At 38.9% G+C, this 18,176-nt stretch overlaps 1 protein-coding gene across 4 annotated transcripts in view; it reads right to left on the bottom strand.

Annotated features, from left to right (window-relative positions):
* The window catches only part of adam12a (ADAM metallopeptidase domain 12a), a 115,887-nt gene that overhangs the window by 11,325 nt on the left and 86,386 nt on the right, over positions 1–18,176 (bottom strand). For all 4 annotated transcript variants that reach the window (XM_008437119.3, XM_008437120.3, XM_081601112.1 and 1 more), the window contains 7 exons: positions 15,957–16,105; positions 8,336–8,513; positions 3,702–3,791; positions 3,359–3,554; positions 3,128–3,236; positions 1,760–1,958; positions 311–388 (listed from right to left, as the gene is read on the bottom strand). In XM_008437119.3, coding sequence (XP_008435341.2) covers positions 311–388; positions 1,760–1,958; positions 3,128–3,236; positions 3,359–3,554; positions 3,702–3,791; positions 8,336–8,513; positions 15,957–16,105 — 999 coding nt within the window. The remainder of the gene's footprint in view (positions 1–310; positions 389–1,759; positions 1,959–3,127; positions 3,237–3,358; positions 3,555–3,701; positions 3,792–8,335; positions 8,514–15,956; positions 16,106–18,176) is intronic.

Here is an 18,176-nt window from a genome sequence, read left to right as displayed (position 1 = left end):
AAATAAAATCTGGCCAAAATAATTCAAAACGCAGTTTAGGACGAGAGTGACAGCCTGGGCGTATGATGAATGGCGCATAGAGCTGAACATAAATGAGATCATTACGCCTAACTGATTGAACCTTTCAGCATTTTAAGTGATTTATTGCCAAGCGTTGTGTTTGTTCCCTAATAAATACACAATGGGCTGCATTTTGAACAAACTGCAGCTTAAGCTTCTTTGAGGAATAAATGGGGTATTAAACGGGTTTAGATCTGTTCGAGACGGCTTTTTGCAGCCGAACGAGGATGAGGAAAGGTGCTGCACTTACCCCTCGACCGCTGCACTTGGCTGCACACTCGTGCACACTAAAAACGCTGACGTTCTGGCACCGACGATTCAGACACATCTGAAGCAGACAAAGACATTAAATATTGACAGCCTGGGCTCAAACGGCAGAGCAGTAAAAAAAAAAAAAAAAGAGAAAAGAAAAGAATCTAAATCTTTTAATCTTTTAAAGGGAAGAGGCACATCCAGCTCACCATTTCTTTTCATTTCCCCTCCACAGCTCTAAATCAGAACAGCATTAAATATAATTATGCTACCAGTGGAAATACATCATAGTTGATTGTTAAAGGCACCGCGCCCAAAGTTAACTGTCTAAATGTGAAGATGAGCAGCAGCCGGCACTGAGAGAAATGGCAGAAGAAGGTCGATGCCCTTTTTAAAAAAAAAAAAAAAAAAAAATGGGTGGAGGTTTACAGTGAAGTAAATTAGACTAAATGGAGCAACTGAATCAGTGAAGTGACCACTGGCTGAATTGATGACCGTTGGGAGAAGGCAAATCGAGTGAATAATGGGTCGTCAATTAAGTGTGTGAGCTTAAGCAAGTCCAAAATGACAATAAAGCACACCCTGAAAAATGTCTAATACAGTAAGTCATGGCCTTTGGCTCATCATTCATTATTCCACTGCTATTCCCAGCATATAGGTAATGCAATTATGTTTTGCTTTTACACAAATAATTTTGAGTTACAGATACAATGTGAAGAAATCATCTTTAGAGTCTTGGGTAAAAAAATATATATAGAAAGAAAAGGATACATTTGTCCATTAATCTTTGGAAACTTATGTTTAGCTTAGAAACACACATCAGCATGTATCCTAAAGCTTGTACATGTCAGTATAAAAATTTACATCGTCATTGAAGTGTCCTTATATTACCTATTTCAGCTTAGTTTAGTTCAAAGAAATCTCTGGACAATGACGATCTAACCCAGTGTGACTCCAAGGAGAGTATAGAAAACCTCAGGGGAGGCACCAACCTTGAACAGAAGCTGCCTACATGTTTTGTAAATGTGCGAAAAAATAAAATGTAACATAAATCGGAGAAAAATTTAAATTGCGGAAAACTCAGGCACTGATTTTCAACATACTTTGGGGAAGAAATACATTGAATTTGACCAACATTTACACCAAAAGTGAATGGAAGAAAGCAGTATTGTTTAACTTCTGCCTCAGCTTTGATAAAACTGAGGCAGGAATGGTAGGAATCTTGTTTTTTTTCTGTAATACATTTCGTCTGACACTTTAGACTTTCCAATTTATTTTTTTTATTCTTTCAGTTAAATTGCATCCACTCACTTCTTATTACCAATTGGTAAGAAGTTTTTGTTCTCAAAATTACTGGATGAACTACCTTAAATTCCACCATCATGTACTGCAGAGTGGCATGTGTATCTTAGCAGACTGTGTTGGATGTGATGTGATAAAAACTCACCATTCCGTCTCCGCACTTGGTCCCCGTCAGGACCAGGCCTGGATCAGGCATGTCATCGCCCAAGTAGACGTGCGTACCTCGGCACAATATCCTTCCACCTTCCTGCAGGGGAATATTCGTTTCGATGGAAACAGCGTTTGTGCCGATAACCGGGCGGTTTGCTCCACCTTGACACTGGATTTTTCCACATTTTGCATCTCTGCATGCATGCCAATCAAAAGAAAGAAAGAAAAATAGTCAAGAAACAGAAACAAATGTCTTTGTCTAACCCAGTTTAAATTCAAGAGTTATTTGTTCTCTTTCTACTATGGCTAGTCAAGTAAAAACTTTTTTGTTTTTTTTTGCATTTTCTTCAAATGGGATGTATTTTATTATGAATTTATGTGACACATCAGAGCAAAGTAGTGCATAAACTTGAAGTAGAAGGAACATTTCAAATGATTTTCTAAATCTTTTACAAATAAAGATCTAAAAAGCGAAATGACGTGCATTTGGATTTATCCGCCTGAGTCAATGATCTGCAGTAGTGTCACATGTAAAACATATTCTCTTGCTCTAAAACTATTTGAATGTTTTTTTTTATAAAACTACAACGCATTTACGCATTTGTATGTTCCTTTTAACATCGTTAATGAGTCTCTGCACAATTTAGTCGATTACCACTCATAAGAGCCTGATTACATAGTTTTAATTTGACTATAATTCATAATAGTTGATCTTATTTTTATTTTAATAATAGTAAATATTAAAGATGTTGTTTTGCTATAATTTTGTGAATGATATAAAGGTAATATAAAATGTATTAGAGTATTTGATAGTATAAAAAGCTTGGGGCAAAACACAGAGCCTGGCAGTCCAGAGCCTGTTATTCCAATCCCCCCCAAAATTTTATCATTTAGTAAGGTAATAAATCCAATAACATGCCTCCATTACCATATCCACCAAATGGTTTCATCAGCAATCTGTGCTCAGTAGTGTCAAAAGCTTGTAAAAAACAACAACAGTTCCACTGCAAAGGCGTGATTACTGATTGCCTTTGGGATATTTTTAATGTTACTGCCATTGAGGTGGAGCTGGTAGCGTTAAATTCACACCGTCAGTCAAAAAAACCAAGCTGCTTTTTTTTTCTTTCTAAAAATCACCAATGTTTCACTAGAAGAGCCTTTCTAAGAAGTCGGAAAACTGAGAAATAAAGATATTGAGATGTTTGTGTTTAGCGAACGTTTGGTAGATTCGATTCTAAACTGCGATATTCAAAAAATCTGTTTCCCCCGTGTGTACAGCTAATTATTTGGTGCAGTGTTAGATCATTCTGAATATCAAAACGTAAAGGCACTCTTTGATTTCTACAGGAACATCATCTCTCACCGTGCTTCACATTTTGCAAAGGAGCCCTTTGAATCCTTGCCACAGTTGCCATAAGGGTCCCCTGCTGAGTTGACCCTTTCAAAGCAGATCCCTGGAGCTGGCTTTGCTCCTGACAGACGCAATAAAAAAAGAAAAGAAAAAAAACCCTTTGAGAGCTCGTATCAATTTTTGAGCTTTTAACAGTCAAACCAGGCCAGTAAGGAGGCCTTCCACCATCCTACGCACACATACCTTGGCCCCACAGCGTGATACACTGCTGCTCGTGGGTCTGGCAAATGCCGTTGTAACAGTAGCCGTCAACGTTGAGGCAGGAGTGGCCGTCGTGCAGGTAGACGTTGGCGGGGCAGTGGGGGCTGCCGCCTGTGCAGAACTCGGGCAGATCGCAGGAGTTGCTGGGTTCACGGCACGGCGTTCCTGCCGGCTTCAGCTGCACTCGGAGGTAGGAAACAAGCGAGACAAAGTCGCACAGCTCAAACAAAGCAACGAGCTCCTGATTATGATCAACTAAATTGGATTAAATATATTCGGTTTTATGTTGTTTTACAGAATGCCGTTTGTCAGAAACACAAATTACCTGACAGTCCTGGCAACAGTGCCCATGCGCACAGACAGCATCGCCTTTCAGAGTGCAGGTAGTAGCGTTGCAGCAGGGATTCATGCATTCCTTTAAACCAAATGAAACATGATGAAAAATTAGGGAAACGCAGGTAAGTATTGATAGGGCAATAAAAATGAAACGGGCAGAGAACAGGAGGCAGCAATATCTGGTTTAATACTTCAGTCTATACTTCCTACTACTTTTAACGTCTTTTACAAGAGGAAAAAATAAATAAAAAGTCAAAATCAACCGTAGAAAAGGTATGCAGAAAATCCATGGAAACATAAAAGAATGATATATCATTCGCTAGAGCAACACTGATGTTAAATAAATGATTACTACTTCTAAAATATTAAGAAATTCAAGAACATTTCTTTACAATTCATCCTCTATGCAGGTGGTGTCGCGCTCGAGACGGGAAGGAGTTCTTCAAGCCGCAGCATATTTTCCACAGATAGCATTTTTAAAAATGCCCTGCTTGTACGTGAAACACGCAGCAGTTCATTTATTTTTGACAGAAAATATAATTAATAAAGATAACACATGAACGCATTCCTTTCTGCGGTGCAAAGAGAGATGGAGCACATCTGTATCGTACCCCGTCATGCAACATCTTCCAATGTTCTGAGGAGGAACATCTGTTCCAAGATGGATGTTGTTGTGACCCGTACGCCGGAGATATCAGCAACTCGCCGTCTCCCAATGCCTTAATTACTGCAAAACTATTCATGCTCCTTAAACTTGTTTTTTTTTTTTTTACATTTTGTCTCATTAAAACCTCAAACTTCTGTGTTAATTAATAGGATTTTATGTGGCAGATAAAGGAGCTGAAGTGGAGGAAAAATCGGGCATGGTTTTAGATTTTTTTCTTTTTAACCAAATAAAAATCTGAAAATTGTGGCGTACATTTGTATTAAATACTATTTCAATAAAAATACTCCTACCTGGATCTTAATGACTAAACAAATGACCTTCTTACAAACTTGAATGTACAAATTTATGGATTGGTTTGAACCATGTACAATTTATAATGAGCCATTGCATAAAAATAAAAAAAAGTACTTGTTGTCTGACCATCTCAGACTGGAAGGGTTCAAATAACTCCAGTTGAAACCAGATATTTACATACACTGCATCAAAAGACGCAAAACAAATTCCCATCCTTTAAAATTACACCAGTCCAAACTTTTACTGTTTTAAGTTAATTAGACTGATCAAAATCTTTTTTTTTTTTTTTTTTTTTTCCAAGTTTATTTGATAGGGACAGACACACATTTACATAGACAAACTGAATAAAACAGCAGTCCCATGTTAGCATCATGGTGCAATAGCAACAGCTAATTCGCAGCACTTGTCCCTAGATGGGCTTTTTCTAAAAATAATAACTCTAAAAATTGAAGTGAAATCATTTGAAACAACACAACATAATATATTCAGAAAAGTGTAAAAAAAAAAAAATTAAAAATGAGTACAGGTCTGTTTTTGGCATAACCAGAGTTTTGTTTGATTTTTGAACATACTAAAACTGGTTACAGACTTTAAGTGAACAGGGAGTGAGTTCCAAGTTGCAGATCCTCTCACAGACAGTGCACTTTGAGCAAAAGTGGTTCTTCGAAAGGGAACCTTACAATTTCCATCCAAAGCTGCTCTGGTAGATCTGCTATTGCCCTGCAATGTCTGTATGCAATCGCTTAATTTGCTGAATGTCAGAAAAAACCCCAAAAAGTTTTTAAACTTTTTTTTCCCAATTCAGAAATATTTATCCTTTAAACTGTATGACTTGGATCAAACCTTGATCATTCATACATTATTTAGAAATGTTTGAAAAGGTTATGTTTTTCAAATAAAAAGGAAACCACTGAGAAAATGTTGATCTCATTGGAACTACAGTAATGCGACATCTAATCCCCGTCTGACATGTGTTTGTCATTTCCAGCAAAAGGAACGTTATTAGACGGTAAAAATTACTATAAATCAAAATTTGGCATGAGTAGGAATAATTTTGAGCGTAATTGCATGATCTCACACAAAAGCATGTTGACTAGACCCCCGAGGACCAACTCTTTCCCTTTTTGCTATCATAGTGTAAGCGCTGTAAGAGTCAGAAGGAACTAGATGGATGGAGCTGGCAGGGGACAATGCTGACATGATGGTCCTTCCAGAACTCCTTTCAGGCTGAACAAGCCATAAAAGGGGGGGGGGGCGTTCCCAGGGCCCCAGAGGCCAGAAGAGGCAGAGGAGTCTGGCAGAAAAGAAGTAGTTTGTGATTGAGAGGAAAAGAACCAAGGACTTGTAATGAGGCTTTTTATTTGTGAGGAGAGGTGCTGTCTGAGTCATTGGATCTGGCCTGGTTTTGGCGCAACGCTGCTCGGCTCTGCAGAGGGTTTGATGATCGCTGCTGGCTCAGGACGGCTGTGTTTTGGTGGTTCTTTGTTTTGAAGGACAAGGACACGTTCAGCTCAAGCCTGGCTGAAGCAGGAGCAGCCCAGAAAAACAAAGTTAAAAACGGACCTCAAAACAACAACGAGGTTGTCTCTCATCAGGCTGTTGCATAACTCAAATCATCCTTTCAAATTTTGAATAAATGTTTTCTTTATGTGCCTGTCTGCGCTAATTGCATTACCTCTGTTCGCTTCCTGCAACTGCAACGGTTAGTAATATTCGCAACCGTTACAACATGTATGCCAAAGTAGGTCCACTTAAACAATTAATAACTTTCCATTTATATCTTTAACCTTCTAGTCCTCTAAAGAGTGTGTTTGCAATTTTGAAAAATAGTACTTGCCTCCTTATAATATTTCATTTTTGATACTTTTTCATGTCTATATTTCACAGACCACTGAAGAGACTTCAGTATAAGGCAAAGAGAACTTGAATACAAAAAAATTTTGATTAATTGTTCTGACAGGAAAAAAAAAAAGATCAAAATAAACATATCTATGTGAAAACGAGCCCTTTAAACCTGATAACTGCTCGTGTCACACTTACTAGTTGCGATAGCTGAATATTACTCTTTTACATTCCTGTAAAGAATTAAAGGTTTGCTTTTGTTATGACACAGAAGATCAACCGAATTTAATTGAAAACTTTGAGAAGGCCTCTCTAAAACCTTTATTTTGCCTCTTTTTTTTCTTTTCTTCGTTGAGCCACTTAGAGGTGGACGTTCAGGTATATTTTACATCAATGTTCTGCTCCACAACCCAAAATCTCTCATCAACAAGAGACCTGACATTTCCCTCCATGATTTTTCCGGTAGTGAGTAGAATTCATGGTTCCATCAGCTACATCCAGGTCGACTTGACCTGGATGACAGTGAGTCATCCAGGTCCTTAATCAGAAAATCAGCTTCAAACCACCACACTGTCTCTGCCATGTTTTGATAACTAGCATGCTTATTTCCTGAAGCGTTGTTAGTTTTACACCAGACGCAGTTTAAAAGGTTTGTCATCAGCCCACATAATATTTTTCAAAAAGTCACGAGAAACATACAGATAATGTTTGTCAGAATTGCGAGTTGGACCTTGGGGTTCCCTTTTGGTCATGCCGCTTTAGCCCAGTGTCGTTCTTCCTGCTGCCCGCTGCTCCATGTTTTCTCCATGTGTGGATAATGACTGTCTGTCACTGTGGTTCATTAACGTCCCGAAGCCCAGAAAGGACTTGGTAAGCTTTTCCAAACAGATGGCAATGTGGTTGTTTCTGATCTGTTCGTGATGTGCTGCTTTTTTTTTTTTTTAAGATTTTATAGTCCAGCGGTCCCAAATCACAGGCTGCAGATCATGTGTAAAGGTACACAGTCGAGAGAGCAGGAAGACAAGTGAGCTAACAGGAAGAAGGGAGTGTTTGGCCCGACGCAGAGGTTAGTTATTGCCTTAGCTGTCCAAACAAGTGGAAAAGTACTTCTTGATTAAGTTCAGGGGCATCCAGGTTGATTTGAATAGAACCCCTTTGTATATTCATCTTTCTAATAACTGGAAATATTTAACTGTGACAAAAGCAAAAAAAACAAACAAACAAACTGTGGTGGGCAAATACGTTTTCACAACATAGCATTTATTTAAAAATAGCTTTGATTTCTCGCATGGAGAGATGCATTTCTGAATAGGCGAAAGTGCAACTTTCAAATTAAGGAACATTTTACAAGCCGAAAAGCACAGAAGTGTCAGCATCATGCTGCGGGCCAAAGGAGGAGTTGGTGCTCTGCGAAAAGCGAATGAATCGTTGAAGAGGGAGGCTTAACCTCAAGGTAACAATTGTTTTCAATTGTATGAGCTTTTATTTTGTTTAACATTTAGCAACAATTGTCACCATGTTTTACACATGCGAATGCCGACATAAATCCACTTCAGTAATTCATTAGTTTACAGGGTGAAGCTGTTGGCTGTAGTTACTCTCAGTTGTTGTTGTTGCACAGACTGAATAAATTCCTACTCATACTTTTAACCTCATCTTCCAGAGAATGTGTTTGCATTGCTAAAAGAGATTTGGCTTTCGCCGCCTTCCGTCACGGTTTTAACCACCCTCTGATGTTTCTTTTTGAAAGCGTGCTAAGCAATTAAAAGTGATTCACGAGAGAAACGGTGGAGATGCAAATTCCGTTTATTGACCCTCACCTCCACCTCCCCGCAGTCGCACTCCTCTCCCTCCTCCACGTAGCCGTTGCCGCATTTCTGCCCGCCGTAGAGCACTTTGAGCTCCGGCATGTTGAACAGGCACATCCCCACTCCCTTCTCAAAACTTGCCATCAGGTCCTTCTTGCTGCAGCTGCTGAACACGGTCGGGAAGGGATACCTGCGAGTGATACAAATGCTACGTGAAAGACGCACAGCTTGAAGAAGAGGATGACTCAAGTCCCCCCCACCCCGCCCATCGCCCCCCCCCCCCTTCAGCCCCCCTTAAGGGGCCTCTTCAGTCTGATGTAATCAGCGACAATTACCGCTAATCACAAAATCAATTAACCACCAGGGCTCAGAAACCTCTCTGAAGCTCCATCAGCATGCAAGCAGCACAGGACTGCTCTCCCCACGGAGAGACGGAGATATGATTATACAAATTTCACGAGACAGCGAATCATAAAAACTCAACCTTCTTTCTGCCGGGCTCTCGGCGCACGGAAATATGAGAAAACTGGGATGGTTGTTGTGTTTAATGTTGCTTTTTGGAGCAGACAGAGAGGGTGAGGAAAGAACACAACCCAAGGCTCTGTCAGTCAAAATCTCGGCTAAACACTGCTTGAAGCTTTATTGAGCTTTTGTCTGATAGTGCCTTTGTAGAAAGTCTATGTTTAAAACATGCAAGAAAAAAAGCATGCGTGGCGTATCATTTTTCGGCATGGCAGCCGATGAGATTTTCAACTGCTCCATCGACGCTAAAAAACCCCCCTCAGAAATAGGCTGAATATTATAGGGGAATCTGCAGGTAATCTTCCCATTTACAGCTGTGCCCACAGACAAGTGACAGCAAGTGGGTAATTCAGGTCAACTCTTTCATCGAGTTATATAAAGAGCCCTTGAATTTTTGAAAGGTACATTGTGAAGTATCCTATCAATCATACCTCTGCACTGCTTCTACATCTACCAACCACTTAAGTATTTGGGCTTGAAAGCTCAAACGGTAGAATTTTTTTTTAATCCTTTTCGTAGATCACTGAGACTTTTAGGAAATTCCGCAGAACCACGGTAGACCATTTTTTAATCCTCCATAAAGTTCAATTCAAGAAAACTTTATTGATCCCAAAGGGGAAATTAAATGTTGTTGCAACTCATTTAATTAAGGAGTCATTGTGGATTAATATGAATTCGGTTGATTTTATTCAACCAAAAGTTTGTTTCCAATTCATAAGGCTGTTTTATCTACATATTACATTTTAAATAATGTGTTTCAAATTATTGATGGATTCCTTAATAATCATAGGAATGGCTTTTATTTTCATTAAAACAATCAAAGACTTTTCATTATAGCTGAAAAGCGCTCGTTTCCATTTTTCCAATGGTATTTTTTGCAAAAACGGTTTATATCTCACCAGCCTGTTAACAGATTCTCTCACCTGAGCTGTGGCTCTCAGCTCCTCCAGAGTTACCACTTGGATTAATGCAATCCTTGGCCAGCTTTTTGGTTTATGTAGATGGATGATCAACGAAAAAATCCCAACAAGATGCATAGTCTAAGGTTGTGATCTGACAAAATGTGGAAACGTCTCAGGTGGACCTTCAGATCTTCGCAAGGCAATGTGTATTCAAAACCTAACAGGTAGTAAATACGCAAAGCAAGACCATTTTAATGTATTTAGCTCTGCAACATGTCAAGTTAGTGATCTATTAAGTCAAATTTAAATCAGTCTGTTGTGTATGCGCAGGTACACGAGTTGTTAAAACCTCCATTTTGAGTCTTTTTGGATGTACCAAGAAGGAGACACCCATGTGTTGCTCAATTATAACAACCCTTTCAAACTGTGTTTTTCTCTGTTGGGTTTTTCACATCAAGTATCGTTTTAAATATGTCATGACGACACCGTGAATGTTCCGACACAACCTCACTCCTGACATGGCTTTGATGTGCCAAGTCGGCTCACATCAACCGCTGACCATCACAACACCTCCACCCCCTAACCCCCGCCCCCCCTTCCAGCCCACCCCTCGCTGACTGAAGCTGGCGCCGAATGTCAGCTACCCTCAAAGCACATCTTCAAAAGTTCTGGATTAAAGCGAAAGATCACAGGAGGATTTGTAATTGCTAAATTGGATGGCAATGAGCACATTTCTAACAATAACAATAATGTGTGTTCTCGTTTCCTCTCATCTCCTCTCAGGAAGAACAGCCGTCACAATGCAAGGCCGCTTCCCTTAGAAACCGCTGTTGTTGATTTCCTCTTTGCCCCGAAAACCAAAGGCAAACCTGCTAGGTTAGGCTGCAACCCACCCCTGAATTTTTGCTGTAATCATTTAATTTCCATGAACTCACCCCCCCCCCACCCCCCAAGTCTCCAATTACAAGCACATGCAATGTCACTAAAATCGTTGCTTTCCCTTCCACCCCCTGTTTTTAGTAGCTCTGAAGTGCACAAGAAGTTAGCGAACCAGCTGTTGTTTATGAGCAGAAAAAGTAAAGCTGGTGTTTGGAGAGTAGATGACTAACGACTGAGAAAAGGCAAAGGCAGAGCCAAATGACACTGGATGGCATTTAGCAGCTGTAGACCTAAGGGGCACCAGCACACATTCAGTGTTCAGTGTCAGCTAAGACTGGCACATCTGGACACATCTAGCTGACAACACTCTGGACTACCACCACAATGAAGAATGATGTCAGCATTTTTTATTTTATTATTTTTTTTACAGCATTGTACTCAATTATAGATGAGTAGTCGTCACCTTTGCCCGGAGTCTTAAGTGTCTTCTTTGCTCTGTCTGACAGTCTTGCGTTATTTTCCACTTCATCCTGCTTTATATAGGGCTAAGATTCTCCTCTAGTCGTCTGCAGTCGTTTTTCAACCTTTAACCCAGAGCTTGTGTTTGACAGTTGGCCTTTAAGCTTCAGAGGAGCAACAGCACAAAGAAATCTCTGTAGATAAGCAGTAACAGCAACAGAGAGCCAAGGCTTCAATAGATCTGTGTGAGGTCTATGATAAAGAATCATTTCCACTTAATATTACCTGCGTTTGATCCGTCCCACGCTGCATTAATGCAGGAGACCTAAAGGCTTTCAGAGATCTTGCAGCCCACAGCTAATTTCTAAAGACTTGAACGATATTTTAGATGGAACCTCTGACAAGCCATTTTCTAAAGCTACAAGGGAAAATACTAGTTTTCCATTTATTCTCGGAAAGGTCATAGTTAATTTAAATATACATTTCAGGTTACAAGTCTACATATTAGCATTTAGCTTTTAACCATGCATTTAAACTCTTCCATGGTGAATGATTAAACATAAGACTGCTTCAGTGATTTTTGAAAACAACCATTGAATGCTTTTCATGCGTTTATTAAATCTGAATGCATGTCAACACCTCTCAGTCAGTTAGAATGTCATAAAAAAGGGATGATAGTTACGGGCAATGTGGCTTTTTACAATTATGGGAAGACTATTTACTGTTTTCCAGCAGACAATCACTTACTCCCTCCATAAGGAGGCATCTCTAAAGAATATGGATCCTCATGCCTTTAAAGAAAAGGCTGAGTGGAAAAAAACTAATGAACTGGAGAAGAAAAGTGCTTCAGTCTAGTATTAAGAGTGTATACTATACAGTGAATGAACAAAGAGTGGTTGGTGAGATTTAAAAATTGAGATAATTATAAAACAATATTAATAAAATCTTTCCTATTTTTGACATGCCGTGGTCTGTACAATTAGGGGGGAATTTGTTAAAAGCAAAACACAAATTTCCATACAGTTATTTACAAACTGTGCAAACTTAAATTTAAAGTAATTTGTTTTTATATAAACTAAGAAGTTTGTTTCTGATTGTAAATGAGGGAGGACAGTTACTTGCCAAATATCTGGCCAGAATTATACAGTCCTGTTAATGTGTTAAGTGTGTGTGTGTGGTTTCTCTCCAAACTTCCTAAAATACATTTATCCAAACTTCTAGGCTTAGGCCTAGATGTGCAATTTGGACCTCTGTAAACTTTACAACGGAACTGTATACTCAAAATGTTATCATTAATTTTATTATTATTCATTATTATTGTTCATTTCTGCGTAGTTTGTGCAGATATTAATGTGTGTTCAAAGTCAAAATAATAATAAAAAAAGCAAAACTGAAAACTGAAATGTCATCACGTGTGTTAAAATGCAACAAAACCGACATAAAAATATTTTCTTCTTTCTGTAGGTGGCAACACTAACACCACATTTTGTCAGAGGTTAAACTGCCCCTGAAGCCACGCATAACTGCGACAAGCACAAATTTATCAGACAGGACTGTCTGTTTGGATCCAGTAGGTCATTATAAGTAAGAATAAAAACTGAAAAATTTAATCTGACCTTATTTTTCTGTACTATGCTTTAGACATAAAAAAACCCCAGCTTGGGTTAATGGAAAATAATACTAAATATTAATATGACTGTGATAAAAAAATACATAAAAAGATAAATATTTCATACCTTGCAACTCTATTGCTTCATATCACATTATTTGAGTTTGCAGATTCTTAACTTGGGGGGTTATTGTCTGTTCTTATCAGGCAATCCCGTCTATCCAGTGTGCCTTCTTATTAAAGAAGACACAATGAGTCAAAGTAACTGTAAACATAATTCAACGCCTGGAGGAGAAATGAGCCGTTGTTGTGGAAAAAAAAAAAAAAAGAAAAATGAACAAAGCACGGCGGGAATATGGAGATCCTGTTTTAGTTTTATAAACGAGACACTTTTTTTGTGTGTGTATACCCTTGCACATATTTGTGTTTCTGTGTCCATGGAGAGGACCATAACGTGTTTGTTGGCTCCCTGTGTATGAATATTTCTCAGGCTTTTAGGAGATATAATCTCAAAGGATAAGAACCACAAGTCTGTTTTTGGTTAGAGTTAATGGAGGCGAGCCTTACTGGAAGTATGGAAAGAAGTGGGGAAAGCAGCAACTTTATCGCCCACCACCTGACCCTACCAATTCACTCCAAAATCCCACTTCAGTTAAAAAAGAAACCAGACTTTAGATCTCATTTCATAGACAACAGCAGGACAGAGGTGGGTAGAGTAACAAGTAACACTGGAGGAGATGGAGGGATTCAAAGCTCAGGTTGGAGAATTTGCTGATGGGACATATTTGTGCACCCTACAAATACGGCCTCTCTGGAGTAGTTGCAAAAAATAAAAATAAAAATAAATAAAAGAAGTAATTGTTGAAATAACATCATGAGAAGTCGCAGCAAATGGGTAGAAGACAGTGCTCTGGTCAGATGAGACTGAAACTGACTGTTTAGTCAAAGTCAAGATGTAAAACTAAAAGAATCTCCGCCAAGACTTGAAATTGATGTTTATGAACACTCTCCATCTAGTCTCGCTGAGCTTGAGCTATGTTGCAGAATAGTAAAAAAAGAAGAAGAAAAAAGTCCTCTCAAGATGTTTGAAGCTGGAACATTAACATGCCCCCAAAAGACCTGCTCCTACGATGAGGAATGCAAACACACACCACACTTTGAAGATTTCTACCTTTTCCCTTCCACTTTAAAATTACGTGGTACTTCAATTAATCACATAAAAAGACAAAAAAAAAAATGTGTGACAATAAACTTGGCAGAACGTGAAAAAACGTCTAAACATTTGCGAGGTGCAGTACGTGCGTTTAAACTTAAGATTCCAGAATGATTGAGAGCTGACTGCAGAGGAGCCTGTCTCAGAGACAACACAACGCAAGCTGGTTTTGATTTATGTCGGACGTGAAAACCCAAAAGTTGGATGTATTTACACTCAAGCAAGTTGGATTTGTTGTGGCGCTCTGATGCGTATTTATATTGTTACTACGGAATAAGTCTTGCTCAGTACCGTGTGAACCTTTAGCACAACGTGACACAGCGAGAAGTTTATCAAATTGTTTATTCCTGCAACTTTGTCTACGTTTATTTGCGCAGCTGCCTTATTAGATACTGAACTCGGGGCTAGCTGAGGACCTCCTGTGAGCGTTCGCTTTCCTTGTTCCGAACGGATTTGGAAATTCCAGCGGTTAAATACAAATAGAAAGCACAGTTGGTAACTTGAGTGTGTTCAGGTCGGACCATATACAAAAGCAGCGCTGCCTCAGACAAAGTATATGGTTGAACAAGTACACGATGTTGAACAATACAAGATGAAACAAAATGACATTTTTTATTAGTATCAGTTTGTTAGAATAAAAGCCTCGATTTTTCTAAAATTTTGTGAGATATATTAGTGCTAAGTACGACCTGCGATCCAGATCATTGTTTAAGGGAATGGGTCTATGTTTTCAGACGTAGTTAACTATTTATCTGAAGCTGCAGGGAGATTTTTCTAACATTAATGTTGCATGAATATCAAAGAATAGCTTCACTCTGTCTGTGAAAATCTGAGAACTACTGAACCAGACAGACCAGAGGAACTACTGAAAGACAAAACCATTTTATTTACACTACAGCAAACGTGTTTTTTTTTTCTTTTCTTTTTACCCTCTTTGTTTTCCTGCGTTCGACGTGTTGCCATTTTTGGCAATGTCCTCGTCCAGAAACGCCCTCAGTCAGGGTTACATGTCAATCTGAACACCTCATATTATTGTGCTTCCCCCCAAGTCTATAATTCAGAATGGTGTTACTGTGTTTTTCATGGGTCTTGTCCAAATAAAATACGGAGAGACGTTTTCAGTCTGTGGATCCCACACACCAGCAGACGCCAATGTTTCCACCTAAAGCATCCCCAAGCTTCCACAAAGTCAACTGCAGAATGCTAGACTTTTTGAAAGCATGAGTAGCATGGCTTTCTATGTTAGAATGCTATAATATTTTGCTGCAAATGCTGTGCAATCGCTGTCAGCATATAACTTTGTCTGGGCAGGGAGGACTATTCACTTATTAAGAACACATGTGAAGGTGACTGCTTTAAGACCGACAGTCTATTTCTATGTTAGAGACGCTTATTTTGAGATAAGGAAATATTCCATGCATTTCTATTGCGTGGAAAAAACTAAAGAAGCCTCCGTCTAAAGAGTTTACCTGGAAACATGATGATAATTAAGGAAGTATAAACATTACAGTAACGGATCCGGGGCTGGATTATTCCACACTGATTACAAATTTGTCACAGAATAAAATTTGCTATTTGGTGTGGTTTGCAGAACAGTTCTGCTGTTTTTAAGTAGTCTGGACAACCGTTTGATCATATCGAGCTCAACATCTAAAATATTTGGACTGATCACTTCTGAGCTGGATAGAGCTAAGATCTTATAGAGGTTATTTGAAATACAAAAGTCAAAGTGCTCTTCTGGCATTAAGACCACACTAGAATAAAAAAAAATAATAATGTTGCTGCTGTTGAATTTGCACAAAACTCAGCGGTCCAACAGTTAAAGAGTTTCATTTGTTTGTTACTCAACAGACATTAAGTTACGAAAGGAGTGCATGTGCAATGATATTTAGCTAAGATCACAATCTGGAGCTCTTGAGAAAGAACCGCATTGCTGAATTATTTAAACTTCATGAAGTGGTGATAAACTTGTCATGCTTTTGGAGAATATGGACCCATCCATCTGGTGGATTTAATTGTAAAGTTGCAGGGGGAAATAATGCGTCTTACCCGGTGGAAGGAGTCATAATGCAGCCGCCACGATCCACCGTCACTCTGCATCCGCATCCCCTTTCTGGTGTGTCGTGATTCATTCCAAAGTTGTGTCCAAGTTCATGGGCCAGAGTGACTGCAGCACCCAGAGGATTGTCCGAATGATCCTAAAAATTGATTAAAGAACTTTAACCATTTTAACCAAAAGTCTGACCTTTTTTAAAAGCTCGGGGCTAATTCAATAATTACATTTGTTTAGATTGCAGTATCAAAACAGAGACAATACTTGATTTTGATAACATAATAAAAAATTCAATGCAAACCCAATTGTTCCTCCCTATAGGATTTGCTGAAGAAATAATAACTCGAGGCAAGTACAGTTTAATTGGATATTGTCCAAATTAAACAACCAGATCTGTGTTTAGCAGAGCGTTCCCACTATATTGCGCTGCTGGAAAAAAAAAAAAAAAAAAGAAGCAGATGTAGGCAGACTGTGTGCTGTCACTTTCAGCTTGCTCAACATATTCTGACAGAGACAGCTGTGCTGGTAGATGTTAGCAAATAAAGGTTTCCTATGAGAGAAAATTGCAACTGAAGAAATAAAAAAATAAAAAACTGCCAGAAACACTGAAAACCACAGATATAGCGTCAGTATATTTTTCCATTTATTCATATTACAACCACAAACTTTAATGTTTATATTTTTTGGCAGATTTTGTACAACCTACCAACACAAGGTACTGCATAATCATTAAGTAGAAGGAAAAGAATAAAAGCTTTTTTGCTAAAGAATAGAAATCTGCATTTATATTTATACAAATAGCCCTTTTCTGATACCACTAAATAAAATCCAAAGTAGCTTTTAAAGTTACCTAGATAATAAAGGTATAAAGGTAAAGGTAATTTTATTTATAAAGCACATTTTCAGCAACACGCCAACACAAAGTACTTTACAGGAATTAAAAGTAAATACAAACAAAATACCCCAAAGGAAAGAGCAAAAGGAGAAAACGAAAAGTATGTCAACTAGGTGCTCCTATTCAGAGTTGTTAGATAAGTATTAGTAAGTATCCTATGATATGTTTGTGGTGTTAACATTGAAAAATTATTTGAAAAAATCTTTAAGAAAAAGTACTTTTTTTCAAAGCGTTGTAACTCTCTGCTAAACTGGAACTTAAAGCCGTCAAAGTTACGGAAGATGAAAATACACAGCTTGCTGAAGATTTCCTGCAAGGTGTGTAAAACATGAACACATGAAAAAGGCCGGATGAATAATGCAGGTGTGGGAGCTATCGGCTCTTCGTGAAGGCAGAGCTGTGTGTCAGAGCACCTTGCCTCTGGAAGCTCCTGACACCGTGCATTATTTAGCAGTCCTGCGCAAGTCGAGCTCAGACCGACGAGCCGCTCTGCTGGGGGCTTTTGAAAGGAACTAAAATCAACTGTCAGCACTACAATACAACTGGGCAGCCTGGACTTATGAAATGACAGAACAAAAAAAACAAAAAAACAACAACAACCCTCGACTCAGCTTCCTGGAAAAAAAACTGAAAAAAACCAAACACACGCACAACAAATGAAGCTGCAGAACTCAGAGGAGCACATTACGAAGTAAGGCTGAGACACATTTCACCACACCAATTAAATCAACCGAACAATTACAGTCAGCACGTGAAGATTCCAGATGTAAAAGAAGGGTTGGTTCAGATTTAACTGCCAGAAAGAATGGTAATGAGATTTCCAGCTAATGTGGAGAAAATGAGTTTAAAAGTAGCCTACTCTGTAGATAAAGGGACACAACTCAAGAGAACTAGGCAGTGATTTGTCCCAGCAAGCGAGTCAGCAGTTAATCCCTTTTGTCTGGAACCTGAATGCAGTTTTATTTTAATGACCAGGACCCAACATTTTACCATCTGGGAGGATAAAGGTGAAGAATATTCTGGGGACAGGCCATTAACCGGCCGTCCAGCCTCACGAACCCCAGGCAGAGACACTGAGGGTAAAATAACAGCATGATTTGTGCTAATGCAGCATGACTCGAGCACATCGTATAGAATTGCAGAATTGTAATGGGTCATCATTTACGTCCTATATAATACCCCCTGTGTTTTCATTCAGGATGCGCACGCTGCAGCCCCAGTTCACTCCGTTATTGCGCCGCGTTAAAAAGTCAAATATTTCCCAAATAATCGATTTGTGCAGATTTATCGCCGACACCATGCGTCATCTCCCTTTGGAAAT

This window comes from Poecilia reticulata, chromosome 19, assembly GCF_904066995.2.
Source record: "Poecilia reticulata chromosome 19, P_reticulata-male-v2, whole genome shotgun sequence".
In the NCBI taxonomy this organism is placed as follows: domain Eukaryota; kingdom Metazoa; phylum Chordata; class Actinopteri; order Cyprinodontiformes; family Poeciliidae; genus Poecilia; species Poecilia reticulata.
The sequence above is the reverse complement of the archived record's forward strand: the minus strand, read 5'-3'. Positions and strand labels throughout refer to the sequence as shown.